Genomic DNA, 25,617 nt, shown 5'->3' with positions numbered 1-25,617 from the left:
GCTTATAGCTCTTACAGTGCGGAATCTCAGACCTCGGAGTCAGGGCTGTTTGCAGCCTGTCTTTTGTTGTCTCCTGCCATCCTCCCAGCGCCAGTGTGAAGGAGCTCTGGGCTGCCTGGTGCTCAGGACAGCTTTTATTTGGTGTGGGGAGTGCAGAACAGGGAATGTGAAGGGGAACCCACGGCCTCTAGGCCATGGCACATCATTAACAGGAGAACTAGGCATGGAGCCAGAAGGGAGAGGGGCCAGAAGATTATGAGATAAACTCCAAGTCATGAATTTTCTTTGATCTTCCTAAATGTATGTATTTCATTTTAATGAAATATTAGCAAGTTGCGGTTTTGACGTATTTCAGGTAAGTTCATGTGCAGTGTAGCTGGAAACGTGTCAAACCCCTGCACTTGGAATTGCTGATCTGTTTTGTTTAATGGCAGCGTGATACAAACAGCTTGTCTATTTTTCCATTCAGTAAATCACTGTATGATATCTGCTGGTTAATTGGAAGTCCAGGTTAATATCCAGTCAGTTCCAGAATGGAAAAGGTCTTTCTTAGGTTGCCTGTACAAGCAGCTTCTAATGAGAGGAAATGCAGAATTTAATCAACTCTACATTAGTTGTCTGGGTTTTTCAGGGTTTCTGTTGCTTGTGTCAGTTCACCTCAGTGTGAGGTTTTTCTATTAATTTGCCTTCATTTCCTAACTCCTGATAGTTGTATTGATTTGTGGATATTGCAGACACATGAACGATCAGTCAGGATTGCTGGATGCAACTTATGCTTATGCTGCTGACACTTGGGTGGTTCTGTCCTGCCTATGGCAAATGAGATCTGAAGTCCTAAGGGTTGGTAACCAATGAGGGCAGCCTCTGTGCACCCACGAGCAAGCTTTGATTAACACATGGTGGGATAACATAATGCAAACTTCACTGTTGTCTTTGACCAGGAATATTTCACCACTTCCCTAAATGGCTCTTCACTGTAGCCCAGCTGAATCATTTCAGGTTCTCTTCTTTGTAAAGCTGTGATTAAAACAAAATGTGTCTGGATTTTCCTTTGTTTGTGTGCTGGTTTTGAGGAGACGGACACAGGAGGAATAACAAACCTCTTTCTGCTACCATCAGGGAGTGCAGGTGCATGGGACCTTATGGATTTCAAGGAAAATTGTATCACCAATACACACACTTTATTGTATGATCAAGTTGCCTTTGTGTCAATTTAATAAAATTGATTAATAAATTCTCCTTGAGATGTTAGCAGTTTTAGTAGTGGGATGCCTCTCCCAGGTTTTAGTATGGACTCATGTGGATGATTTAGTTGCCTTTGTACAACACTGAACTATACTTAGAGCTGCTTTAGAGTCACCTACTTTGTTTTCCTTGACCATACACCTCAGTTCTGGAAGAAGCAATGTTCTATAATTTTCCAGTCAGAATCTTTCTAAGATACTAGGAAGTAAAGGCAAATTCTCTGCTGTTTCAGTATAAAAACCCAGTCTTTTTAGTGCCAAAATCAATTGAGAACGTTGTTCTGGTTTTAGACTTGCTTTCCTCTGAAAGTACATAAAGCTTGAGATACTCGGTTTAATTTATTTTTAGGTTTAAGTATTTGCTGTGTTAAGGACTGTTGTAACATAGCTTGGGGTTTTTTTCCATTTTAACCTGGTTTGGTTTGGTTTTTTTTATCCTGCTGAAGGTTAAGTACTGATAACATCCTGTGGAACAAAGCTTGAATGTATTTTTTTTGTAATTAAACTCCAAGTTTTGGGGGCATTTATTAGAGCTGTTTAATCTGAGGCAAATTTAACTAGTAGCAGACTAACAGAAATAATATTGTTTGGCTTCCTGCCATGACAAGTATTGACTTACCCCTAAAAGGTTGACTAAAAACTAATAACCTTTAAAGTATGGAAACCTTTAAGGCATATAGAAATCTGCAACAGAATGGTTCTGTTGGAGTTTACTGGCACTGCTTGTGAATTAGGTTTGAAACAAAGGTTACTGTACTTTTTCAATTTATACTGTCTTCTAAATATTACGCTGTTAACACTCTTGAGACTAATTTAAGTTAAAACATTTTTCTCTAATGAATGCTCCCATAGCACAGAATGAATGCTTTGGATGTTTGTGTGTCCTGATCCACATCAAAAAAGGAAAAAATGTAACCAGCATGTTTTTTATAAAATGTGAAGCAAGGTAGCAACCTTAAATCCAGAATTACTGCTGTAAATGTCTCAGAACTTGCTGAGCTCCAGTAAACTGAGATTATAACAGGCACTGGCAATTTCAGCCACTTAGTGTGTGGGTCGAGAGAAGGTCAGTTGCCCTTTGAAGGTTAAAGGTAAACAGGATAAATTCTACTATTCTAAAATGCCAAGTTTCTGTATCAGTTTTCACATAGCACTTATTTTCTGGGCTGGGTAAAAACCTCTCTAAGTTTCTTTTGTTGAGTGGTTTTAAATACAATCAGAAAAACCAACACAATGTCCTGGTCGCAGTAGTGCAGCAGACATAAGAATAATGGCCCCTCGGGGAAACATTTTCCCTTGTTTGTTGGATTCAACACCAGTCCTCCGACATGGAGACTGTTGAAGTTGCTGATAAGAGGTGGGAGAGTCAGGTGGAAAAACAATCATAGCAGCAGTGAACATAATTTGCTCTTCACTGGCAGGAAATCAGTGGCTAAACCCCTGAGAGGCACAGTGGAAGAATTTTGAAGTGAGGTACTTGAGCAAGTACCTTTTATATGTCACCTAGACTACTATTCAGCATGTGCTATCCAGGTCATTGGTTCTGATGTTCTCATGGCAATATGGAGGGAATCTGGCCTCATTCTGTTTCCTTTCTTTCTGTTTGTTAGGAAGTGAAAAGCAGTCTTTTGCTGGAGTAATTTATCCACCAAAGTGTGATCATTAAGTTGTGGGTGGTCTTGAATGATAATGTTTCAAAAACTGATTGATACAGTTAAATGGGATTAACTCACTCTGCTTTGAACTATGTATATATATTTTTTTTATTTTGCTGATGAAGAGCACAAAAGTATTACCTTCTTCCCCTAAATAGCCCTCTAGAACCTTTCATATCTGTGTAGTGTGTTCTTGGATACAATATAACCAATTATTAGGTGCCAGTTTCATTAATGAAGAAGCAGAAATAGCATCAACTTAGCTGTTAGTGCATTGCAGGTAATATAAGTGCCTAATTCTTCACAAGATCTTCTACTTTAACACACTTCTGTGGCTGTTTGAATGCTCAGCTTGCCCTGGGAGCAGGTGCTGTGTGCTAAGATTCAGGCTTTCAAATAGTAATCTGTCTGTGCATCAGACCCAAAATAACGATACCAAAGTTACTTTTTTGTCAGGATGTTGTAATTTAAAATGACTGTATCACATTTTAGAAAGCAAGATGTCATTCAGTTCTGCAAGGCAAAAAGACTTAAATTTTACCAAAATGGGAGCTGGCAGCTGTTAGTCTTTTCAGTGTGGCATCCTAGTAATGGTGTAGTTGGAGCTGCCTGCTGCATTTTCCTGTTGTCCCACAACAGAAGGGTCATTTTTTGAGAGTTACACATTTAAAGTTAGAGCTTTCTTTGCTCAGTAGTCAAAGCATTGGTTTAGAGTTTAGTATACAGAAGATATAGAAGATGCTGGAGATACAGTTGTACCTATACATAAAGAGTAAATTATAACAAAGAAGCCATTAGAAGCATTGTTGTGTCCTCCATGCCTAATTAGAGGCATGGCATCTTTAAAACTTCTTGTCTGATAGCTTCCCATCTTAAATTTGTGATAATCACTGATTATGCTATGATGATTAGTCTTTCTTCCTATTAAATCTCCAGAAAAGTATACTAGAAAAATGTATTAAGAAAGACATTGTAGGTGTTTGAAATGTTCATTGTCTGGTTTTCAGAACCACCTGTATTTTGGACATGAATTTGCTTCTTTTATCAGTTTGTTCACAATTTCAAGTTCATTCTGGGGCTGCATGTATTCATGGCATTTGCAGCTTAAATTTTTTTCTCTCTGAATTCAAATGTTGCCAAAGTCATCTTGAGTTCAAATATACAGCTCCGTCCAAAAGCCATCTGCTCATTGTTCTAGCCTAGTCAGGTATTAATTTGACTTGACTGTTCACCCTTTGAAGTTCTTGCACTCATGTTTCCTTCAGCTTTATTTAGCCTTATATCAAATTTAAAGCCCTGTCAGATTAATGTTACTTGTTCATATATACCAGCTCCACATTTTGGAAACTCTGCCAAACTGTAGTCCAGGTCTTTTTTTTTTTTTTAAACTTACTTCCCGTATTGCTTTGGCAAGCCTTCGTAACTCTGAAAATACAGTCTAACATGCAATGATTTCAAAACTCTGAAATAAGTTTCTGATTTTTTAAAAATACTGATCATAATGGCATTAAAAGGTCAGAGAGCACATTGTAACTCCTGAATTTTTTGTCATAACTTGGCTCGGTTCCCAGTCTGGACAGGTGATGGTTGTTGCAAATGGATCCAGGCTCCAAATCCTCTCTCTCTCCTTCTCTCTCTCCATCCCCTCTAAGTTCCCTGAGCTGTGAGGGGAGAGTCAGGAGGAGAGGATGAGTGGTGATTTTGGCAGCTCTGAGTCTTCTGGGCACACTCAGAGTACAGGCCTGAGTCTGATGTGCATTCTACCACTGCAGTGTGTCCTCACCGGAGCCTCCTCATGCTGGGCAGGCACAGTTAAAGATTCATACCCCAAAGGATTTTATGGTTGTGGGACTTCTGATTAACTGCAAAATTGGAGAGTTTTCAGTGACAAATTTTGAAATAATGAACATATTTGACTAATGTGCAAGTGCAGATTCTGGTCAGTATCTCTGGTTAAAGCAGGACAGTTCACACAGTCTCCTCTTTCCATTTGTTTTGTTGGCTGTGAGGAACAGTCCTTGGTGAGAAAAACACCCACCTGTTCAGAACTTGCCCTTGACTGTGGAATTTTTCCCTGTACAGATTGTTGACCTCAGTAGTTTGTTCAGCTCCTTTGCAGTGCTGGTTTGGAGAGGTGACACAGCTTGAGAACGAGGGTGCTGATGAAAGGGGAGGCAGAGGCAGAATGGATGTAGACAGTACAGCAGAAATCCGGTGATCAAATGTGCAGCAATTTCAGTATTACTGTCTGACGGTTTTAGAATTGCTTTGTTACTTCTATATTTTCATTGCACAGTCAAAGCCTTATTTGTACAAACTCTATTTTTCTACAGTAGAAAAGGTGACTCAGTGCTGATGGTGTTTGTTGGGAGACTTCTCTGAATAAAATGACACCTGGATCTCTAAGATTTGATGAGTTTTCACTTCTAACACAGTATCTTAACCTATCACACAGTTTCTAGTGAAGGGGAAAATCATGTTGGGAGTATTCAGAAAATCTGTTCTCGTATTTAAGAACTTACGATTAACAAGATTTTCTTCCAGACCTCATTGGTAAAGCTGTAAAGTCTCAGGCTTCTGAAGTTATATGAAGTAATGTTATTTGAGAGAATCCTGTAGTAATGCTGATTTCTTTCTGTAAAATTGAATCCTAAATTTGGACTGCATATTTAATTGTTCTGAATTCTGGTCAGAATTTTCCATGTGAAATCAGAACACGATAGATTGCATCAGGAATTCAAGGTGGAGTGCTGACACAGAAGGGTAGGACTGCAGTTATCTAACCTGGCTTTGCCTGCTGGGAGCACAGCTGGCCTCTAGTGGCTCACAGCAAGAGGTTCTGGAAGATCTTAATGGTGTTTGATGGTGGCTGAAACTGCTTGGAGTTCATCTATAAAATCAGTTTCTGTTTTCAGTGAGGTTTTGCATCATGAATATTAGTAAAAATTATACTGCCTTAGCACTTTTTTCCTTGAAATGGATGGGGGATACCAGAAGGGATGCAGCATAAAGAAGGAGTAATAATTTCTATTAATCCTAATCCTTCTCTTCCTATCTTCTGGAAAGTCCATACAATGCTCATTTCCAGGTTTTGCTTTTGGGCTGGGGTACGGGTGCCTAAGTGCCCTGTGCTGAGGCAGAGCTGCTGGCACAAGCCGTGCTGCTGGCATGGCACTGCCCGCCTGGCCAGGGCTCCGAGTCCTTGCACTGCAGTGCAGCATGATTCCTGACCAGCTGGTCCTGCCATGCACTGTGGTCTGGGCATCAGCACTTAGGATAATCAGAAACCACAAACAGCTCATGCTTGTGCCACCAGTTAGAGAAGAGTCATACTGGAATCTCAAAGATTTTTCCTCTTTTTTGGGGAGTGGGGGAGGGGGTGGGATGCTCACCACTGTGAGCGGTGCTGCAATGACGTAAAAAATGCTTCTTCTGAAACCTGCCTCAATGACATGGTTGCTGAAAAGGAAGGGTTGTGAATAAGAGTGCAGTGATGAAGATAAGGATTAAACTTGCTTTAGACTGCTACAGTTCTTTAATACCAGGTGTCATGTGTGGTGGAATACATTATTTTTGCTAGAGGGTTAAACATTTTGTTGCTCATCTCAGCTGGCTTTTATGGATTTCCAGATCTTCCTGCTGAGAAGTAAATTAAATATATAGCTGCTTCTCACGTTTCCTCTGTTGCTGCAGTAATGGAAGAGAATTTTTCTTGCCAGTAATACAGATGGTGATCATCACTGCTGAGATTTATTATTATTTGGTATCAAGAAGGATGTCAAATCTGCATTATTTCCGGAAGGATTTATATTTCTGAAGAAAAGGATAACAAGCATGCTTCATTTTCTTAAAGCTATGTCCAGACAACTGGAGGCATAGCAAACCTACACAAACTTTATAAGCAAGGCTGAAAAAGAAAAAAAGAAAGATAAACTACTTTAGGATGTCCTTGAAATATGATGTTGGATGGGGTTTTTAACTTCATTTGGAAGGTTTGGTTCTTTTTCTGTTGCCTTTTGCATGTGCTGTTCGAGGTCCCTTAAATGTCAGATGGAGGTTAGGAAGCCAAGGGTAACTGTTCTATTTTTATGTATGTAAAATCATTTTTTTCTGTATTACAATTTCTGGTTTTGTTTTGTGTGGGGGTTTTTTGTTTGTTTTTGTTTTGGGTTTTTTTTTTTTTAATATATATATCTGCAGGACAATTGCTATATTATTTTGGTTATATGTTATTTTGAGTGCTGTTGTGCTGTTAAAATATATATGAAAAGAATAAGATGGAACTGAGTGCTTTATGGTAGATTTTGTTTAATTTTCCTTTAGATTTTATGCAAAAAATAAGTGTCTGTAAGCATGTTATTAATGCGTTTGCCTGTATATGTAAGTATTTTCATAAGAACATGCATTCCAAGACAATTAAGAGTTAGAGATTTCTGTCTAAATTATATATTCTGGAAGAAAATACATTTCACTGAATAGAGTCAAATGCTGACAATGCCAGAAGCAAAGGCACAAGCAGAAATATTTATATTTGAAAGTATTCCTTTCAGTGAGAAGATTATCATAACATGCATTAGCTGCACAGCACTGCTGAAAATTTGTCTGCTAAGAATGAATTAAAATAATCAAATTATTTTCTCTTTCTTTACTTCCCTTCCCTTGTTCCTGGCCATGCCAGCTTCTCCATCATTACATTTTTCAGCTGTATGTACCAGCCAAGAGCAATCTGTCACTGTCAGCATTTGAAACTGCTTTTGTTTATTTACTCCCTATAGACCAGGTTTGCAAACACTCTTGCTACAAATGGTTTCTTAGGAAAATCAGCAGAACTGTTAGCAATTTTTATCTGATTATGCTCACACTCCCCTTTTTTTCCTTTCCCTCCTCCTCCCTGTGCTGCAGGAGCCCAGTAACAAACGAGTCAAGCCTCTTTCCAGAGTCACATCCCTGGCTAGCCTCATCCCTCCTGTGCGAGCCACTCCGCTGAAGCGCTTCAGCCAGACTCTGCAGGTAATGGCAGCAATTCCTGCTGCTCCCACACAGCTGCAGCTCCTTCCAGGCTTCCTGGGAGCAGGGATGCACATGGACACTTGCCTGCCACTGTAATGTGCAAACAGGCTTAGGCACCTTGTCACCACAAGGTCACTCTGCTTAAAACTCTCAACTCTCATCTCAAAAAACCCACTTCTCTATCCAGATAATTAATGTTTTTCACTTACTGGTAAGGAAAAGATTGCACTTGTAGCATATTAAAATTGTTTACTAAAGGATTATGGTTGCCTTTTAAATTTTATGAAGAGAACATTCCATAATGCTTTCTCTTCATGTTGGTTGGTTTCTTTGAAAATGTTATTTTTGGTATAGTTGTTTGGGTAGGACTATTAAATTTCCTCCTGTAAAGTGAACTTTGACCGTACCTAAACAAAAGAGTTAGTGAACAATTGGAAATTTCCAAGTCATTTTCCAAAGGTGATGATGGAAATTAATAAAGGGCAAACAAATCTTAAATGCAGTTTCTATGTTACAGACTAGGTATGTAATACTGAACATACTTGGAGACTAATGAAACTTTAGTTTATAAAGCATTTGTGCCTTCAGATTAGAGATGGCAAAGTATTGGGGTGCTCAGCTCCTAACTGCAGTGACAGCTGGGAGCTGCAGCACTCTTCTGGGTCTGGCCCAGAAAGCCATCGTTTCCTCTTTAAAAGAGTTTATGTAGGAAGGCATGTAAAAGATCTAAAGAAAATTATTTAACAAGCCTAATTTCTTTGAGAGGAACAGTACCAGTAAGTTGAATGTTTTAGAAATGTTCCTTAATCAAAATTACCTAAATTAGAGCTTTACTGAAGTTACCTGTTAAGGAGGAAAGAAAGAAAACTTCAGTCTTTTGAGAAATAAAAAGTCATCAGAAAGAACACCATTCTTCTGTAGTTGTAGTTACCCAGAAAATGGATCTTACGGGATTTTCCGACATTGATTTTCCTGTCTTTCATTCCTATGATGTTGAAAGTGCAGATTTCTGCTTAGGGTTGGAGGATCAGCCAAATGTCTGCACCCTAAGAGCCTGGCTCGATGCAGGTGTAGTCTGCATGACTCGAGCAGAGCTCCCTGTATCCCCTGGGCTCTATGAATCTCCTGCAGAGCCTGCCTCCAGGGGAAACTGGCCCAACTCTGGAAGGGCCACATCAGTTCCAGTTGAGGAGTGTGGGGAAGGATTTAATTTTTGGCTAAACTGCTGCTGCTTCCCTTTCCACAGCCTTAGGCAGCTATTGGCCTCATTTAGGTACCTGCGCTATTTTACTGCAGTGAAAGCTGCTGGGACTGCACAACACAGTGTCCAGAACAATATTGTATTTAATAAAGATGTTTCAGACTAACCAAAACAACTATCCTTTCACATATGCAATAGCATCTCCCTGAAGTAAGAGCTCTATTAATGTGTTTCAGGATAAATTTTCTCAAAAATAGGAGGGAAAATAATGGCTTTGTTGCAAGTTCTACTGTTGCAAGCATTTCTGTTTTGCTTTGTTCGTACTGAAAATAAGAATAGATTTTAATTAGCACAATAACCAGTGATGTTTTTATACCATCCCTCTAACTATGTGCTTGCAGGAGCTGTGATGAGAAATCAGCTTCTGTGTTCTCCAGATCCTGCTGGTGATGTCTCAGCTGTAAATTGACTTCTTATCTGATTTTCTCAATAGCCATAGAGCAGGACAAAAAAGACTGACTGTGCTCAGGTGTCCCACTTGCAATTACTCAGAAACATTCTGGGAAGTATATATAGCTATTTCACTTTATTGTGTTTTATGTGTAGCTGCATTATGTATAGCTGTCACTGTTTCCTGAGAACAGTATAAGTTTCTTTTCATTGTGTGATCTCCTGTAAAAAAGAAAAAAAAAAGTTGATTTTTCTTACTGGGTGAACTTTTATCTATCTTCTTCTATTGTTATTTCAGTCAAAACCCATGTTTCTTCTTGCATTGCTGCTAGATGTTCTGTGTCTGTAAAATGAAGAAAACTACTGTCATCACTACAACATGTAGAACTATCTTCTTCCCCTGGAAGAAAACAAAACAAAGTCAACAGAACATCCACCTAAAAAGACCACTCCAACAGCATCAGTAAAAGGAATTAGAAAATTCTGAGATTCCTTTGTGGCATTTCAGACAAACCTTCTTAGATATTCTTCTAAATGGAAGATACATGTAAGAGGAAAAAAAAAGTTTATCGTGTATAATTTTCCTTACCTCTATACATGTGACTTTACTTTCCATTAATGGACTTTCAGCATGAAGCATAAGGAGAAACATTTCTGTCTGGGATTTGTGTAGTTTTTTTTAAAGATAAGTTCTTAGCAACTTTTCATGTTTTGCATATTTTATTGATTATAGAAGTATTTGATTTTTTTGTGTATACTTCACTTTATTCCAAATTTCCACTTATTTTCAGTACTTTTTTTCATAAGAATTCCAAGTAAAAAATATTTGAAGTATTTCAGGTTTTCTTTCTGGGTCCTTTTTATTGCTGTTGCTGTTTGTTTGTTTTTGTTATTGACTACTTGTAGTTATTTTGTTCCTGTCATGTAGGGCAGTGTATACCAGCTGACTAATAAAATGCTGTTAGCTTCATCTCTGCCAGCTACACTCTGTCTGTGTAGCTGCAGGATTCCTAATGCTAAGCAGGTATTCTTACTTGTTAATCTGCTTGGGAAGCCAGTTTATTTCATAGCTGTATTTTCCGTCTCCATCAAGCTAGACTAATAATTATGATGATCAGCCTGGTCTTATTCACGCTGTGCTGTTTGGCTTAAAATAGAAAATAGGATCAGGAAAAGAACTCCAGCTGATGCTGAAGAGAGAAATTGAAGTCTAGCTGGCTTCCTCTGCAACTTCAGTTTTCATAAGTGTGTCTTGAATTTAAGTAGGGAGTCCAAATTACTTTTTATCTATCTTAGGACACCAAAAATTTCTAAAAATCCTCAGGAAGAAAATTGATTTTAATATCAGTTCTGAATGCCAGGGCTTTGAATAGTGGCCGTTGCCCAGTAAATGAAGTTGTTTGCTTTACTGCAGCTCTAATTAAAGGTTGTTAATTGCATTAATTAACATTGGTAACACATAGACCCTTCAAGAAACAGTCTTATAACAGCCAGGTAAATCTGTTGCCACCAGAGAAATATGGTAAAAAAATGAGGGGTTGTGGATGGATTTTTTCTCTAGATCCTTTAGTTTTTGGAATTATATGAAAATTTTAATCATCCCAAAGGGCCCTAATTTTTAATGTGTGTGGGACACATTTTTTAAGGAAACCAGAAACTAGGAAAATATTTTTAAAGACTGGAGATGTAGAAATGCTCTGTTGACATTCCTGCAGTTCCTTCATGGGATTCTATCACATGACTGATTTTTTAAAATTATTATTATTTTAAAATTTTTCCTTCTTGACAACTACAAAACAAAGATGGCATCAGAGTATCTTTAAAAATGTTTTTAGAATTTTTTGGTAGAATTTCAGTGTAGGGCTCTATTCCACTAATAAATAACTTCAGTCCTGTGTCTCTTATTAAGCAAGGTACACTTTGTATGGTTAATGAAAAGGCTGATGTATGACAGAAATCAATTAAATATATACTTATTTTGTCTAGGTAACAAGGATGCTAAGCAAACAAGCAAGCAGGATTTTGGGGAGCTTGGTTTTATTTTGAGTCTTTTAGTCTCTTTGTGCCCCTTCTGCCCAATTACAGCGGTTTAGGGCTGTGGAGAATTGTGCTGCAACAGAGAGGAACATTCTGTCAGTGCATGTGAAAGGTCACTATTCCCAAAATACTGCTTAATTTGAGTTTGCTCCATGATTCCTCATTATAACAAGTGTAAATTAAGCATGTAATTTCACGTGTGTTTTTGTATCTTCTTAACTCTTGAAGGAAGACTAGCACCGAACTTGCAAAGTTTTGGAAGAGGGGTGTGTTGTGTTTATTGTTAAGGTCTTTGTCAATTCCAAGTACAACTCAGAATGGCTTTTGTTAAAAGACAGGTTCTTCATTTATATCATGTCTTCTGACGTGGTAAAAGCACAGTATTTGTAGGCTCTGTTTGCATTTCATGGACTCTTATCTTCAGAGAAAATAATTCAAACTTGTCCTTTTTATATGCTGCTTTCAATATGGAAATTGAGAGAATTTATTTTATTTTAAATATTCTTACCCAAGGCAATTGAAAGATGATTTTATTATGTAAGGCAGGTTTTAAATAACAATAAAAATGTAGAGTATTTCAACTATGTGAAATAGTTTAATCATTTCAGAGGTATGACCTCAAAAAGAAGCCTCTCATTCTAATGAAGCAAAAAACCTTTTCAAAATAAAAGAGTAATAGCATAAAGTATCCAACCATAGCCTGAGATCCTTCTAAGAGTTTACAGGCAATTAGAACTCTCAAATCTCTCCTAAAATTGAAATTGGCTTTATTGAAATTTAGGACCAGACCATATAGTAGATACAGAGATGCTGGTACACACTGGTAGAGTGTCTAATATTTGCATTAAGTCTAAATTTTTGATGAAGCAGATGTAAAATGTATGAGTAATTCCTGCCCGTTCACTGAATTGAGACTGTATTGGATTAGTTCTATTAGTTTAGTGTGCTGCACCATTCTGCATTATCCCTGTTTACACTCTTGGTGCTTGTTGTATGGGAGTGCATTGCAGAAGTTTTGTACACATTGAGGACAGAACATGGACAGAGTTCACTACAGGAATGGAGACCTTGCACTTCCATGAGGATGTATTAAAACAAGTTCTCTTACATTCCTGGTACTAAATGTTGCTATGAAGTTCAAAGTAAAAACTAATCAGAGAACATCTGTTGTACTGAACCATGTATATGAATTCCTTAGAAAACAGAGAAAAGTGAGGGTGTAAAGTGAAACTGTTGTAACATAAACCCAATTGTCTCTTCCCAGCGGTCCATCAGTTTCCGCAGCGAGAGTCGCCCTGACCTATTCAGCCCACGGCCATGGTCTCGAAATGTGCCCTCTGCTAACACAAAGAGGAGAGACAGCAAACTGTGGAGCGAGACCTTTGATGTCTGTGTCAATCACATGCTTACATCCAAGGAAATCAAGAGGCAAGAGGTATAGCTATAGATATGTGTATATATTTTTTAACCATAAATTTCATGTTCAAAGTTGCCTTTAAAGCGTAGAGTTGGGAATGCTCATAGGTATTGGGCTAGCACTTGAAGATCTGGAATTAAAATGTGTCACCACCTCCACTAGAAGCAGAATTCCATCTCTAGTCTTTATGACTCAAGCTATATTAGATTAATGTATTCTTTGTAAAAACCAGCTCATTGTATTTGCTTAACCCAAAGTATTTGCAAACCCAAAGTTAGAGATGTATTGTCTTGTGATTGGCTGCATTTGTGTACTTGTTCTTGTCTGACACTTTCTGTAGTCATGGTTGATATTTTGGTGTTTCATTTTGTTCTTCTAGTGATGTGAGGTGAGCATGCTGTGCCATGAACAGGTATTCATCAGGTGATACAGGCACACAAAAATGCACCATCATTTCCATTTTGGAAAAGACTGTCTTTGAGGAAGTTTCCAGTGCTAGAAAGATGACACACTCATCAAAAGATCTGTCTTCCAAAGCAAAAAAGCAGCATGCCAGTCATTTTAATGTGTCAGACAAGACAAAGTCTAAATAGTTCATATTACAGTCAGCACAGAGCTCCTTCAGAATCAAGGTGTTTTTATTTTCTAGAGAATTTTCTAGCAGTGTCAACAGAGCTCGTAACAATCTCCCTGAGAATATTTCAGGGACTGAATCATAAATCAAACAACAGTAGTGTCAAGCATTTCTTGTGCAAATTTTAACACTGTACAGGAATTCATAGGAAAAAAACTTGTAATTGAGAACTTCAAAGGCAGCTTACTGAAAAATAAACTGTAGAAAGTGTTTGCATGGCATACAGCAGTCACTGCTGTCTGGGGCCAGGATCCTTGGTACAACCCAAATAAATGAGCTGTATCCCAGCAAGTTTAGCAGGAGGGTTCTGCTGTGTGCTTGTTCTCATTCCCTGTGCTTTGCTGGGCCAGCTGACCTCCTGCCCATGAGCTGCATTATGGCAAACCTGGCAGGAATGGGTGTTCCTGAGCCCCAGGAATCTGCTCCAGCTGGGGGTAGGCTTCCATGATTTATATTGGTTGAAAATCTTGACTGTAAAGTAAGGAATTCTAGCCCAAAATGTCCTGAAGTATTACTGTACCCCAGTTTAAGGGGGAAATCATGCAGTAATTTAATAACAATGGGGGTTTGATAAACCCGTGAATTAGGGTGGTGTTATTTTTAATCTGCCAGCTTTAAAGTCTCAAATGTGCTTTAAGAGGAGTAACTAACATCAGCCAACAGTTAACTAGAGCTCAGCCTTTGTAACAAAAAAATGAACTGGTACCAAAATAAAAGTGCTCAGTACCAAAGAAATGCTTTAAGTGAGATCTGTTTCCTGTGTGGTAGAGTCCCCTGTAACGTCTGCCACTGCATGTATTAAAAAGGAACACAACAAACTCCTATGCAAGCAGTTGTATAAGTGCTTAAGGTACAGTCAAGTCAAAACACCACATTGAAGGTAGTTTCCTATATCTAGAAATACATCCCTTTGGAAAAAAAAAATTCTTTGTCTATTTGAGATAAGCTTTTAATGAACATTCTGGTATAACTTCTTTAAAAAACAATGGACTTGATTCTGTAGTTACAGAATAAAATCTTATTCTACTTCTGTAGATTTAGCAGAGAAATCCTGTTATGTGCTGTTAAGACAGCTGTTCAAAATATAACATCAGCCCAGGAAGTGGAGCATAGATTAAATAAAGATATTTTCTAATATTTGTGTCTGTTTTTACAGGCTATCTTTGAACTTTCCCAGGGAGAAGAAGACTTAATAGAAGATCTGAAGCTGGCAAAAAAGGCATGTTTAAAAATAAAACCAAAACCAAACCACAACAAGAATACTAATTGGTTCATAACACATTAAAAACTATCTTTGTTTTTTATAATTGCTAAGATAGTAAAAGAGGAAAAAATCCAAAGCATATTTCAATCTTCCCATTCTTTCTGAGACACTTAAGTGTGCTGCCCTTTTTTTAATAAAAAATTGATAGTTATTTTTTTTAATAAAAAATTGAAGGTTATGAAACTTATTCCAGGGAGCACTAAATTCTATAACAAATTTTGCAACCAACAAACCACAAATGTTTGGTTTTCTTTTCAGGCTTATCATGACCCAATGCTTAAGCTTTCCATAATGACAGAGCAAGAGTTGAACCAAATTTTTGGAACACTGGACTCTCTAATTCCTCTGCATGAAGGTAAAACTCAAACAGGATATTGATAAATAATTATAGCATATAGATTTAAAGTCAGGTTTATTAAAGTGAGGTTTCTCTTCTTTTTTTCTATTCACTCTCAGATCTTCTTAGGCGACTTCAAGAAGTCAGAAAACCTGATGGATCAACAGATCATGTTGGCCACATCCTCGTAGGTTGGGTAAGGCAGAGTTTATGACCAATTTTGGGACTTTAGTTTGGAGCTGTAACATAGTTTTTCTCAGACAATTTCCTTTCTATAATGTTCCAAAAAGATATTCTCAAAATACTTTCAAAAGGTAATGCAACTATTTAGAGACACAATAGAATATTTTCTCTTTTCAGCGATTTTCCATGAAAAGATTTAGACTGGGATTTTTTTTTAAAGCATTTTTTATTCAGGAGTTGAGCACTAATTAATATACTTTAAATAAAAATCAAGAGTCAGGCCAGAGTTTTTCTTAGGTAGGTCCTTTAGGAATCTGCCCCTGTTTCTGTTCTGCTTTCCTTGGCAAGTCAGATGGGGATACAAGAGAGATGTTTCTATCTCATAAAAGATAAAGTAGAAAGGTTCACATTCACTAGCATCCAACAGCACAGACACTGAAAATAGCTTTTGTTAGTTTTGTTGATAAAATTGTTCATTGTAATCAGAAAGAGTTAGTTTTGGTTTTAGATATGTGAGAAGTATGCTTTTAAGTAAATGTAAATAAAGAAATTCAGCAAGGAAAAAAGGCTTGAAATTTTAAAGGAATTAAGTAATGATATTTAGCAGCTCCGTGTAAAAGTGTGGCCTATGGTCAACAAGGGAAGCATTATATAATGTATATAATGCAAATAGTTAATGATTTGTAAATGTCAGAATAATCTCAGTTTTCTTTGCATAAAGTAATTTAAAATATATTTTCTGCTGTGTGTCGAACATCAGCGAACTTCTCTTGGTTCAAATATATTCAAGCCTAATTTCCTTTTTTTTCAAGATTTTGCATATTTGGGTGTTAATACAGCAGGTTTTGTAAATGTATATATTGCTCTAATCAACAGACAAGGGTTTTTTTTCAGATTCATATATATACAGTTTTGTCATCTTAGTTTGGTCAAGGTCCCTTCCAATGTAGAAGTTGGATTGTAGAAATTTGCTGATCTGAAAAAGGCCAGGTTTGGGAGTACTTATTCCTAGGCTTTTATTTCCATTCATAGTTAAAGCCAGGCTTCTGTGTTCAAGTGTTGTTTGCACTAAATAGTGCTCAGTCTTAAATTTAATTTATATTTATAATGCTTTGCAATAGTAACGGAGATCTGTAGGATCTGAGTGATGAGCAAGTGCTTCTAAATTACTTAAATGTTGAACAAGGGAGTCTGAGGACCCTTGTAAAGGTTATATTTGTTGAAAATATTACATCAATAAACTGTGGATAAATCTCCAGCTAAAAGAGTCTCAGCATGAATTCTGATGTCCTGAATCACCTGAACCTTTCAGTGCATGAAATTGTGCTTTGCTTCAGCTACAGAATAATTTATTCTTTCCTCAGCTTCCATGTCTGAACTCCTATGACAGCTACTGCAGCAATCAAGTAGCAGCCAAAGCTTTATTGGATCACAAGAAACAAGATCACAGAGTGCAAGATTTCCTGCAGCGCTGCTTGGAGTCTCCTTTCAGCCGCAAGCTGGACCTTTGGAATTTCCTTGACATCCCCAGGAGCCGTTTGGTTAAATACCCGCTACTGCTCAGAGAAATTTTAAGACATACACCAAATGATCATCCTGATCAACAGCATCTGGAAGAAGCTGTGAGTTACTGTTGAGTTTGGGGTTTTTTTAGGAGGTTATACCAGTTTTAGCTTATTAGTGAATTAAGGGACACTATATAAAATATAAAAAAGCAAGTATTTATATGAACAACTGAATATTGGACTGTGTAATTGAAGTTCATGCATTTTCCTTGTGTTTCTGCAGATAAATATAATTCAGGGCATTGTGGCTGAAATCAACATAAAGACTGGTGAATCTGAATGCCAGTATTACAAAGAGAGACTTATTTATCTTGAAGAAGGCCAAAGGGATTCACTGATTGATAATTCACGTGCTGTGTGTTGTCATGGGGAACTGAAGAACAACAGGGGAGTGGTAAGAAATAAATATTTTGTTATAAATAACTTCAAAAGGTATTGTCATTTTGCATGACAGCTAAAAGAGCTGTGAGCACACATAGAGAAACATCACTCTCTAATATGTAGGATATTGGTAAATATTAATTATTATATATAACACTAATCCTTTTGTTAGTAGTTAAGTTTCTGTATAGGGAGATAATAAGATTATATGTATCTCTGTCTCTTATGGAGCCTAACAATATCCTGGATAAATTGTAAATCTGATCAATTTCAATACTTGCAGGAAAAAGCCCCAAATTTCTGGGCTCAGAGATGTGATATTAATGTCTATAAAGAACACACAAAATGTACCAACAAATTTTAAATTTGTTAAAGGCTGTGGTTTTTCAAAATGCTTTACTTGATTCTTTGTTGAGATCAAGGTTAATTTATTGACCAGAGAAATTTGATACTTTGAATTCCAGTCTCTGAGACACTGCACTACTGATAAGTTTCACAATCTGAGCTTTCAGTTAAAAAGAAAAGAAAAAACAGAAAGAAAAAGGAAAAAAAATATTAGTAGAAGAGAACTTAGTCTTTCCTAGATTTTTCCCCCTCAGTGTTAAATAGAACTTTCGAATGGACAAACAATGAAAAAAGGTCTTTTTTTCATTACTGACACTAATGGAAGTATGACATGACACTAATGGAAGTAGATAAAACTTAGTGAAAATGTATTTTAAAAAGCAACAAAGTAAGCAGTGCATTTTTTCAGCTCTGGAACTGCTTCTATGGAGCATGTTTATGCATACAGTGGAAGGGTTCTGTTTCACCACACAGCTGAGAGGAAAGATGAAACAGGTGCTGTTTCCTGGTTCACCTGGTGTAGGTCAGGCAGGTAGTTCAGTACTAAATTAGCAGGAAGAAACTGGCGATTTTCATCTTTCTGGTGAACTTTATTTGTTCCATTTGGTTTAATGATTTTTCAGGAAAGGAATAATGCTTTATTAATCTTTTAACAGAAACTACATGTCTTCCTCTTTGAGGAGGTGCTGGTGATCACTCGGGCTGTGACCCACAATGATCATCTCTGCTACCAGCTGTACCGGCAGCCAATTCCTATCAGGGAGCTGGTGCTGGAGGACCTGCAGGATGGAGAGGTGCGCCTGGGTGGATCCATACGTGGAGCATTCAGCAACAATGAGAGAAGTATGACGACAGCTTTTTGTATTTGCTCATGCAGGGTCGTCATAACCTTAAGATACCTGCCAATGCAACATCAGAATGTTCTCTCTAAAATTAACATTATCTCCATCCAACATATTGAATTTTGTTTCTGACTGGTTTATTGTGTTCTAAGTTGTTTCTTTTAGATTCTTTATCAAAGCTCACTATATTGATAATAGAATTTCTCCACACACCAGCTCCTGTGCTGAATTGAGAAGGCAAGAACATACAGACCCTAGTGGCAAAACTGCAAAGTTATAAGCAAGTGTATTTTCAAATCTTGAGCTTCAGCTGTTTTGCCTTTCCTTGTACTAGAGACAGTGATTAATATTCCATAACTCTTTAAGCTGGAAGATACTGTAGTACTCAGGGTCAAGACTGCAGCTATTCATGTTTATGTCCTTCCAGTTAAGAATATTATGAAGATGCTTTTTCTATTACAAGGATCCTTTAAATCTCATCTGGTCAAAACTTCAAGGGGTTTTTGTATGTATCCACTGTATTAGTGAAGTGAATGGAAGAAATGATGCAGTCTTTGCCTGGCACAAGGATGCTGTATTCAGTCAAATCCGCTTTGCAAAGAAGTAGGAGGAGAGGTGTGAAAGTGTGGGCCAAGCCTTAATCTTGCTGATTCGCTGTAGGCTCTATGGATAGCTCATGCATGGCAGAACCAAAATGATTTAATCCAGCAATATGAAGTTACTAGAAATGCTTGTGGTGTTCTGTGGTCTTTTACCACAAACAAGGAGATACCCAGACTCCTCTCTTTGGTCTGACATGGTCTTGTCTTACCTTAAGGCAAAGATTGTGCAGATTCTGTTACTTAAATGTACTCTTTGATTATAAAATCCATTCAGCCAAAGCATTCAGAGGTTTGATATGTATTGTTTCTTTCAGTCAAAAACTTCTTTAGAGTCAGCTTCAAAAATGGATCCCAAGGCCAGACTCACTCTCTCCAAGCCAATGACTCCTTCAACAAGCAGCAGTGGCTAAACTGCATCCGCCAGGCCAAGGAAAAGGCGGCGTGTGCAGGCAAGGCTAGTGGGCTGGAAGCACATTTCCTTGTGTCACCCAATGGACACAGAGTGCCCCAGGGAGAGGCTGCCCTGGAGCAGATGGAGCAGTCAGACTGTGAGTCAGATTGCAGCATGGACACCAGCGAACTCAGTGCTGACTGCGACCGCATGGAGCAGACGAACTCTTGTGAGAGTGAAAAGCAAATAGAAACCAATGTTTGACAAAAACTTACAGTTCATGGAAGAAGATCTGTCTCTTACCTGTACAGTATTTGCATTCCATACATGGAACCATTTGGAGAAGCACTTTTAGAATTTTTTTGGTGACAATGTCAATGCAGTTCTTGTATTTGTACCTGTGAGTATCGTACTGTAACTGCCCATAAGCTGGAATCTCTTGCAACTCATGTCATGTGATTATATTGCAGAAACACCCAAGGTGGATGAAAGAGGTACTTGACCAGTTATTCTCAATGTCCTGCTGTAAACAGAATCTCTAAACTACTGTTTATATATGCATTACATAAACAAGCTTTTCCTAATTTTTAAGTACTTTATTGGCCCTTTAAAGGGGCAGCTGAAGATGTGGACTTAACATGAATTTCAGCATGGGTATCAAGATAATAATTTTTCTTAAAGGCATGGAAAGAAAAAGTAGTTTCTTGAAACAAAACAGAAAACTATCTTGGAATAACCTATCCAAACTCCTGTGGTATTAAATTAACAAGAACTATAAACAGTGGGCCATGGAACCAGGGACTCTTTAGGGATTAATTTTTCTAAATTAAGCACTGTCCTAAGATCCAGCAGCCAAACCTACTAAAATCTGGACATTTCAAATGGTCAGCATAGTAAGATGGTTTATTTTTCAAAGCATGTAATGCTAAAAATAATCAACTGAAAAAAACCAGAGCCAAACCTTTACAGCCAGCACTGAATTAAATGAAATGCTGAGAATACTGGATGTTTGTAAATAAGCTGGTAATTTGCTTTCGGTGCCATATATATTTTTTCCCAAACAATAAGAATGATAAAGAGCTTTTGCTTGTGAATAGGCCCTCTTCAGCATTTTGCACTCCACTGACCTCCACTGTTGATGTTAAGCACCACTAATGTTAAAACATTTAATTTTCTGTAAATGTCTGTTTACAATTACAAATAGTTGGTTTTTAAAAATAAGTGATGATTTTCTATAAATGATGCTCTACAAATACCCTGCGGAATTATGTAGAGAAAGTTTAAACAAAAAGGGAATTGTTTGTCCTTTAGGATGTATTACATCCTTTTTACTTTCCTCAAGTTTTGTTTTAAAAGTTTTTGTTGCATTGAATTTCATACTGTAATTGGAAATGTTACTGTGTTTTCTGGTGGCTGATTTAACCTACTCATTATGATGAGAAGCAGATGAGTCACTTAAATGCAGTCTAAAACATGTAGTTGAACATCCTGTTATTTTTCAGGAATCCCTGGGTAGTATTTTATTTCTTACTGTAAAAAATAATGCCACTGCTGTATGGCAAACTATGGAAAAGATATATTACAAATTTTAAATTATTCTTGGTATTACACAAGATATAACCTGTGCAAAGTACTTGTAACAACAAAAGTAGAAAAACTGCTAAGTTGTTGCCAAAAATATTTTTCTTGTGTTCTACAAGTTTACATAAAATTTGCTAAGTATTTTACATATATATATGCTGATGTGCATTACAGAAATCAGTGTGACAAGATGGTAAACAATATAAAACAAAGTATTTTTTATTTTTAAAAAAATGGCATTTTTACCCTATAGAACATATTTCTGTATTTATAGTTTAAAAAAAAATCAATTTTCTTTTCTGTTTCAGGCTTTGTAATTTATTTCAATTGCTTCATTTTTAGAGCTGAATGAGTATACCAATGAAGTTGAAAGTCTGCAAAAGAAAAGGCATGTAAAATATTCAGCTAGAGAAGAAAGAATGAATGTGTGTATTGACTTTTTTTTTTTTTAAATAATGGTCTTAAACTTTTCTGGAAGCATTTCAAATAAATTACGTTAAACCATTTTGATTTTTATTTGGTTTGGTTGGTTGTGTAAGAAGACTACAAAAATATTTCAGTGATGTACATACAGTGAGGCTTTAACATATGTCACTAAAGCTTGTATTTTGTTTCTTATAAAGTAGTAAATATTTGGATTTAATTTGCTAAATGCACAGTAGTAACAGAAACAAGTCACTGCACTCAATTCACCACATTCCCTAAAGTTCTGTATAACTTAATTTAGTAAGTAGATGGAAAAAAAAATTACAGTCCTGTCATCAGTTTCTCTCATCATTCCTTGTGGGTTGCAACTGAAATGATTAATTTTGGGGTATGCAGAAGCCTCCAAGCAGCCAGGAAATCTCAGATTAGTTTACATTTGTTTACTATAATTTTGCCACCCACTCACTGTTCAGCATTCTGGAGAGCAAGTATTTTGGTTGTGCTTTCTAGTCGACATGAACTTAGCTGCTGATTGATCTAATAAATCCTAATGATATTGTTTTTTTCTCTTCAAATCATCCTAAGGATTAAGCTTTCCAGTTTAAGATAACTGATATCATGCTGGATTAGGTAAAATTGTTTTTGTTGTATCACTTGTAAAATGCCACTGCTTTTCAAAAGGATGACTTTCGATTGTGGCAGGAGGATGGTGGTAGAGGGGTGAGGTGGGCTTGGATAATAAATTGTACCAAAAAGGATGGGTAAAATGTAAAATTATGAGTGTGAAGTAGAGAGGAAGAATCATATACATAAATATGTTCAAGTGATTGTCACATTTAGTAATTCTGGTGTCCAGTGGGGAGTCTGAGAAGTTGCAGCAGTGAAGAGGCAAGAGACAGTGAAAAGCCTGAGGTGTCAAGTGATTCCAGGATCACCATGAGGAGATGGCAAAATGAGGAGAGGGATGCAGACACTCATCTAAATCTGAGGCATGAGCACTCTGGATCTCACACTCAGGGAAAAGGGTGAGTGACAAGGTGTCCTGCTCTCAAGAGCAGATGTCAGTGGTCTGAGGGGGAGATCCATCCCCTTGTGGCAAATCTTAGCAACCTGTCTGCTCTTCTGCTCCTGATGAGGAGAGTCAGTGTAGCTGTAGCTTATGAAAGACCTGGTGGACCTAAAGGTAAAAGCAGGAATTGTCTTCACTGAGAAAGAAAGGTAAGCAAAGAGAATGGCCTTGGGACCCTCTGAACTGTGCGGGTCCTCTGAGACTACAACACAAAATCGAATTGTCTGTGGCCTTTGTTACCCTAGATTTGCTCTGCAGCACTGAAAAGAACAAAGCCAGGATGACGACTGGGAACATGAAAGTCTGTAATGAGACACCAGGAACAGTAAGTTTGAGATCTATGAAGCTCAGTACCAAGAATCAGTTGCTAGAATATGGGTAAGGATAGGGCCAAAATTTTAGGGTAGAAAAAGTATTTCTCCTATTTAGCGTGACTCACCTGAACCAAGGCTTCTGCCTTTAGGAATGTTTCTGTGACAGTGGGAACCAGGTCACTTGAAATTTTCTAGAATTTCTAGAATTTGAAAGCTGTATCAGAACTTTCAGAAAGCAGTTTAATGGATTGCACTTTTTGATAAAAATGGTATTTTATGGTGACACTGCCTGGCACTTAGATAAATCTTGATTCCCAGGATCTAGCAGAGTCTGAAACTAAGTTCCACATGTATGAAAGACGATTTGTTTCCTTTTAAAAGAGGGTTTCAGATCCAGAATGGGCAGCTTTTCCATATTTAATGCTTATTCATGAATACTGATTTTAAAATACTGTAATGTGTTCTACAGGTTGGTGCTGCCATCTCTTGGAAATAATGGTGTAGTTTCACAGCTGATTTGATTACACAAAATCTAAAATATTTTAAGATATTACATGTATTAACTATAAAATGGAAGTATTAAAAGAATACAAGTAGATATTGTCAGTTTTTTAGCTGAGGATCACATATTTGTTAGGAAAAAGAAAAAAGTACTAGGTGAATTTCTGCTACTAATTCCTGGTTTTACAGAGCCAGGTCAAGACTACTGCCCCATTTTTTCTCACACTGTAATATCCTAGGCATATTTTCTCCATGGCTGGTAAAGAATACTAAAGCTCTTTCCAAGTGCGTAAATTAGGTTTTGTTTCTGAGTTTTCCAAAGGTTCTTCTCTGCGTGTTCTAGGAAAAAAGATTAATTATGCAGTTCTTCTATCATTGATCTCCTGGCACCTGAAATTTAGTTGGCACAAAATTAGCTCTTAAACTGTTGAAGAAATTATATGTGGTTTGCATCATTAGAGTAATAAGGGAAAGTAAAATCGAATTTGTGCTTATTTAAATTGTAACAATATACTCACATTGATTAATTTAAAATTTATAATTTAGTTTTCAAATTTTTAAATTTGCATTCATAAAAGGATACTGAAGTAATGTCTGGAGGAAGCACCAAGTTTGCTCCTTGAGCATGCAACCCTCCCTTGTGGCTTACTTTGTGGCTCTTAATCTGATCTAAGTCTGTCTTACTAATGTGTTAAAATCATCTGATTTCAGAATCAAAGGGATCTGCAGCTGCTTTGTACTGAGGTGGAAAACCACTTGGTGCAAGTCCGGGAGTCATGGTTGAATGCTTGGCAAGTACCAAAACCCACAGAAACCAGAAATCAGAGAGAGAATAACGTAACAGATTTTATAACCCTTTTTTTCACTTCAGGGTATTCAAGTAACCTCTTCCTCTGGTTGTTTTTCATGGAACTGTTGTTTTCTGAACTGGGATGCTTTGTACCTGTTTGATATCTATTGGGATTTAAGATGCACCGTGTGGTGCAGTGATCTGGAATTGCTAGAGCATTTATCAGTTAGTACTGAGTAATTTTTGTGATGATCTCTCTCAGAATTAGGTAAATTAATACAGAAAAATAATTCTGTACAACTGCAAAGACATATCTTTTTAAAGCAAGTGATGAGGACAACTTTGTGTGCTGCTTGGTCAATAAGCAAGACTTCAGAGATTGTTTGGTCCAAACATTTTATCAACTGAGCTGCTTGTGTACTGAAGACATGGACAGTCTGAAAGTGATTTTAACAGCACTACAATTCAAAATTGATAAAACAATTTTACATGTTTGGATGGATCAACAAAATGGATCAACACAGCCTTAAATGGGACCAGATTGGTATTTCTATTTTTCTCTTGTATATGGAAATTCTATTTAAACAAGGTAAAACACAGCAAAATTATTTTAATAATATATCAACACATCTGTAATAGTCTCTTAATGTGAAAAATGAGATTCACTCTCTTGGTAAAATTTAAAAGCTTAATAAAGGACAATAGGAGACAAAGATAATAAAGCAAATTTTAATGGCCAGGTGCTTGGCATTCAGCCAAGAGCACATCTGCTATTTTGGAGACACCATTTACAAACTTTTTCTATGGCATCAGCCTATTGCATATTTATAAACAATTATGCATATTTAAACTTTTCTCCAAAATAGTTTACATGTTCCAAGAGCTATTTAGTATGGCTCCTCCTTGGGCCTGCCTTTTTAGAGCATGTGCATTTTTTGGTTGTGGGTTCAGTCCGTTCTTACCACCTCCACCTTGGGTTTTGGTCCGTACTTTCTACAGACAGTAAATGCTGATAGTTGGCATATCAGTAGCAGGAGTCTTCATCATATGTTCATTGGGTGTTATCCCAACCAAATTCAATTACCACAAGCATAACTATATCTGCTATTTCACTACTATGTCTAAATTAATAGCAGAAATAAAAACTATATCTTTATAAGCAAAGTGACTTTAACATTATACACATAGCATCCATTTTAATATTTGCAAAAAGCCAATATTATAATATATATTTATAACACTTCACCAGCACTGAATCCTCACAGAGGCAGGACATCAGATTCTCAGGGAGAGTCTTAAATTATCCATAGGATGAACAAAGTATTTGTACTTTAGATAATGGAACACCATTTTTCTGCAGTTAGATAAATATTGGGTG

The 25,617-nt window shown here is 37.0% G+C and overlaps 1 protein-coding gene across 8 annotated transcripts in view; it reads left to right on the top strand.

Moving 5' to 3' along the window:
- ARHGEF3 (Rho guanine nucleotide exchange factor 3) overlaps positions 1 to 21,644 on the top strand; it is a 109,801-nt gene extending 88,157 nt beyond the window's left edge. For all 8 annotated transcript variants that reach the window (XM_063411316.1, XM_063411315.1, XM_063411318.1 and 5 more), the window contains 9 exons: positions 7,802 to 7,909; positions 12,862 to 13,032; positions 14,805 to 14,867; positions 15,171 to 15,267; positions 15,369 to 15,445; positions 16,797 to 17,054; positions 17,221 to 17,391; positions 18,380 to 18,566; positions 19,482 to 21,644. In XM_063411316.1, the coding sequence (XP_063267386.1) occupies positions 7,802 to 7,909; positions 12,862 to 13,032; positions 14,805 to 14,867; positions 15,171 to 15,267; positions 15,369 to 15,445; positions 16,797 to 17,054; positions 17,221 to 17,391; positions 18,380 to 18,566; positions 19,482 to 19,822 (1,473 nt within the window). In that variant the 3' untranslated portion in view covers positions 19,823 to 21,644. The remainder of the gene's footprint in view (positions 1 to 7,801; positions 7,910 to 12,861; positions 13,033 to 14,804; positions 14,868 to 15,170; positions 15,268 to 15,368; positions 15,446 to 16,796; positions 17,055 to 17,220; positions 17,392 to 18,379; positions 18,567 to 19,481) is intronic.
- The last annotated feature ends 3,973 nt before the right edge of the window (positions 21,645 to 25,617 follow it).

The sequence above is a fragment of the Prinia subflava genome, chromosome 14 (assembly GCF_021018805.1).
Source record: "Prinia subflava isolate CZ2003 ecotype Zambia chromosome 14, Cam_Psub_1.2, whole genome shotgun sequence".
NCBI classification, from domain to species: Eukaryota; Metazoa; Chordata; class Aves; order Passeriformes; family Cisticolidae; genus Prinia; species Prinia subflava.
This window is presented reverse-complemented; position numbering and strand designations above follow the sequence as displayed.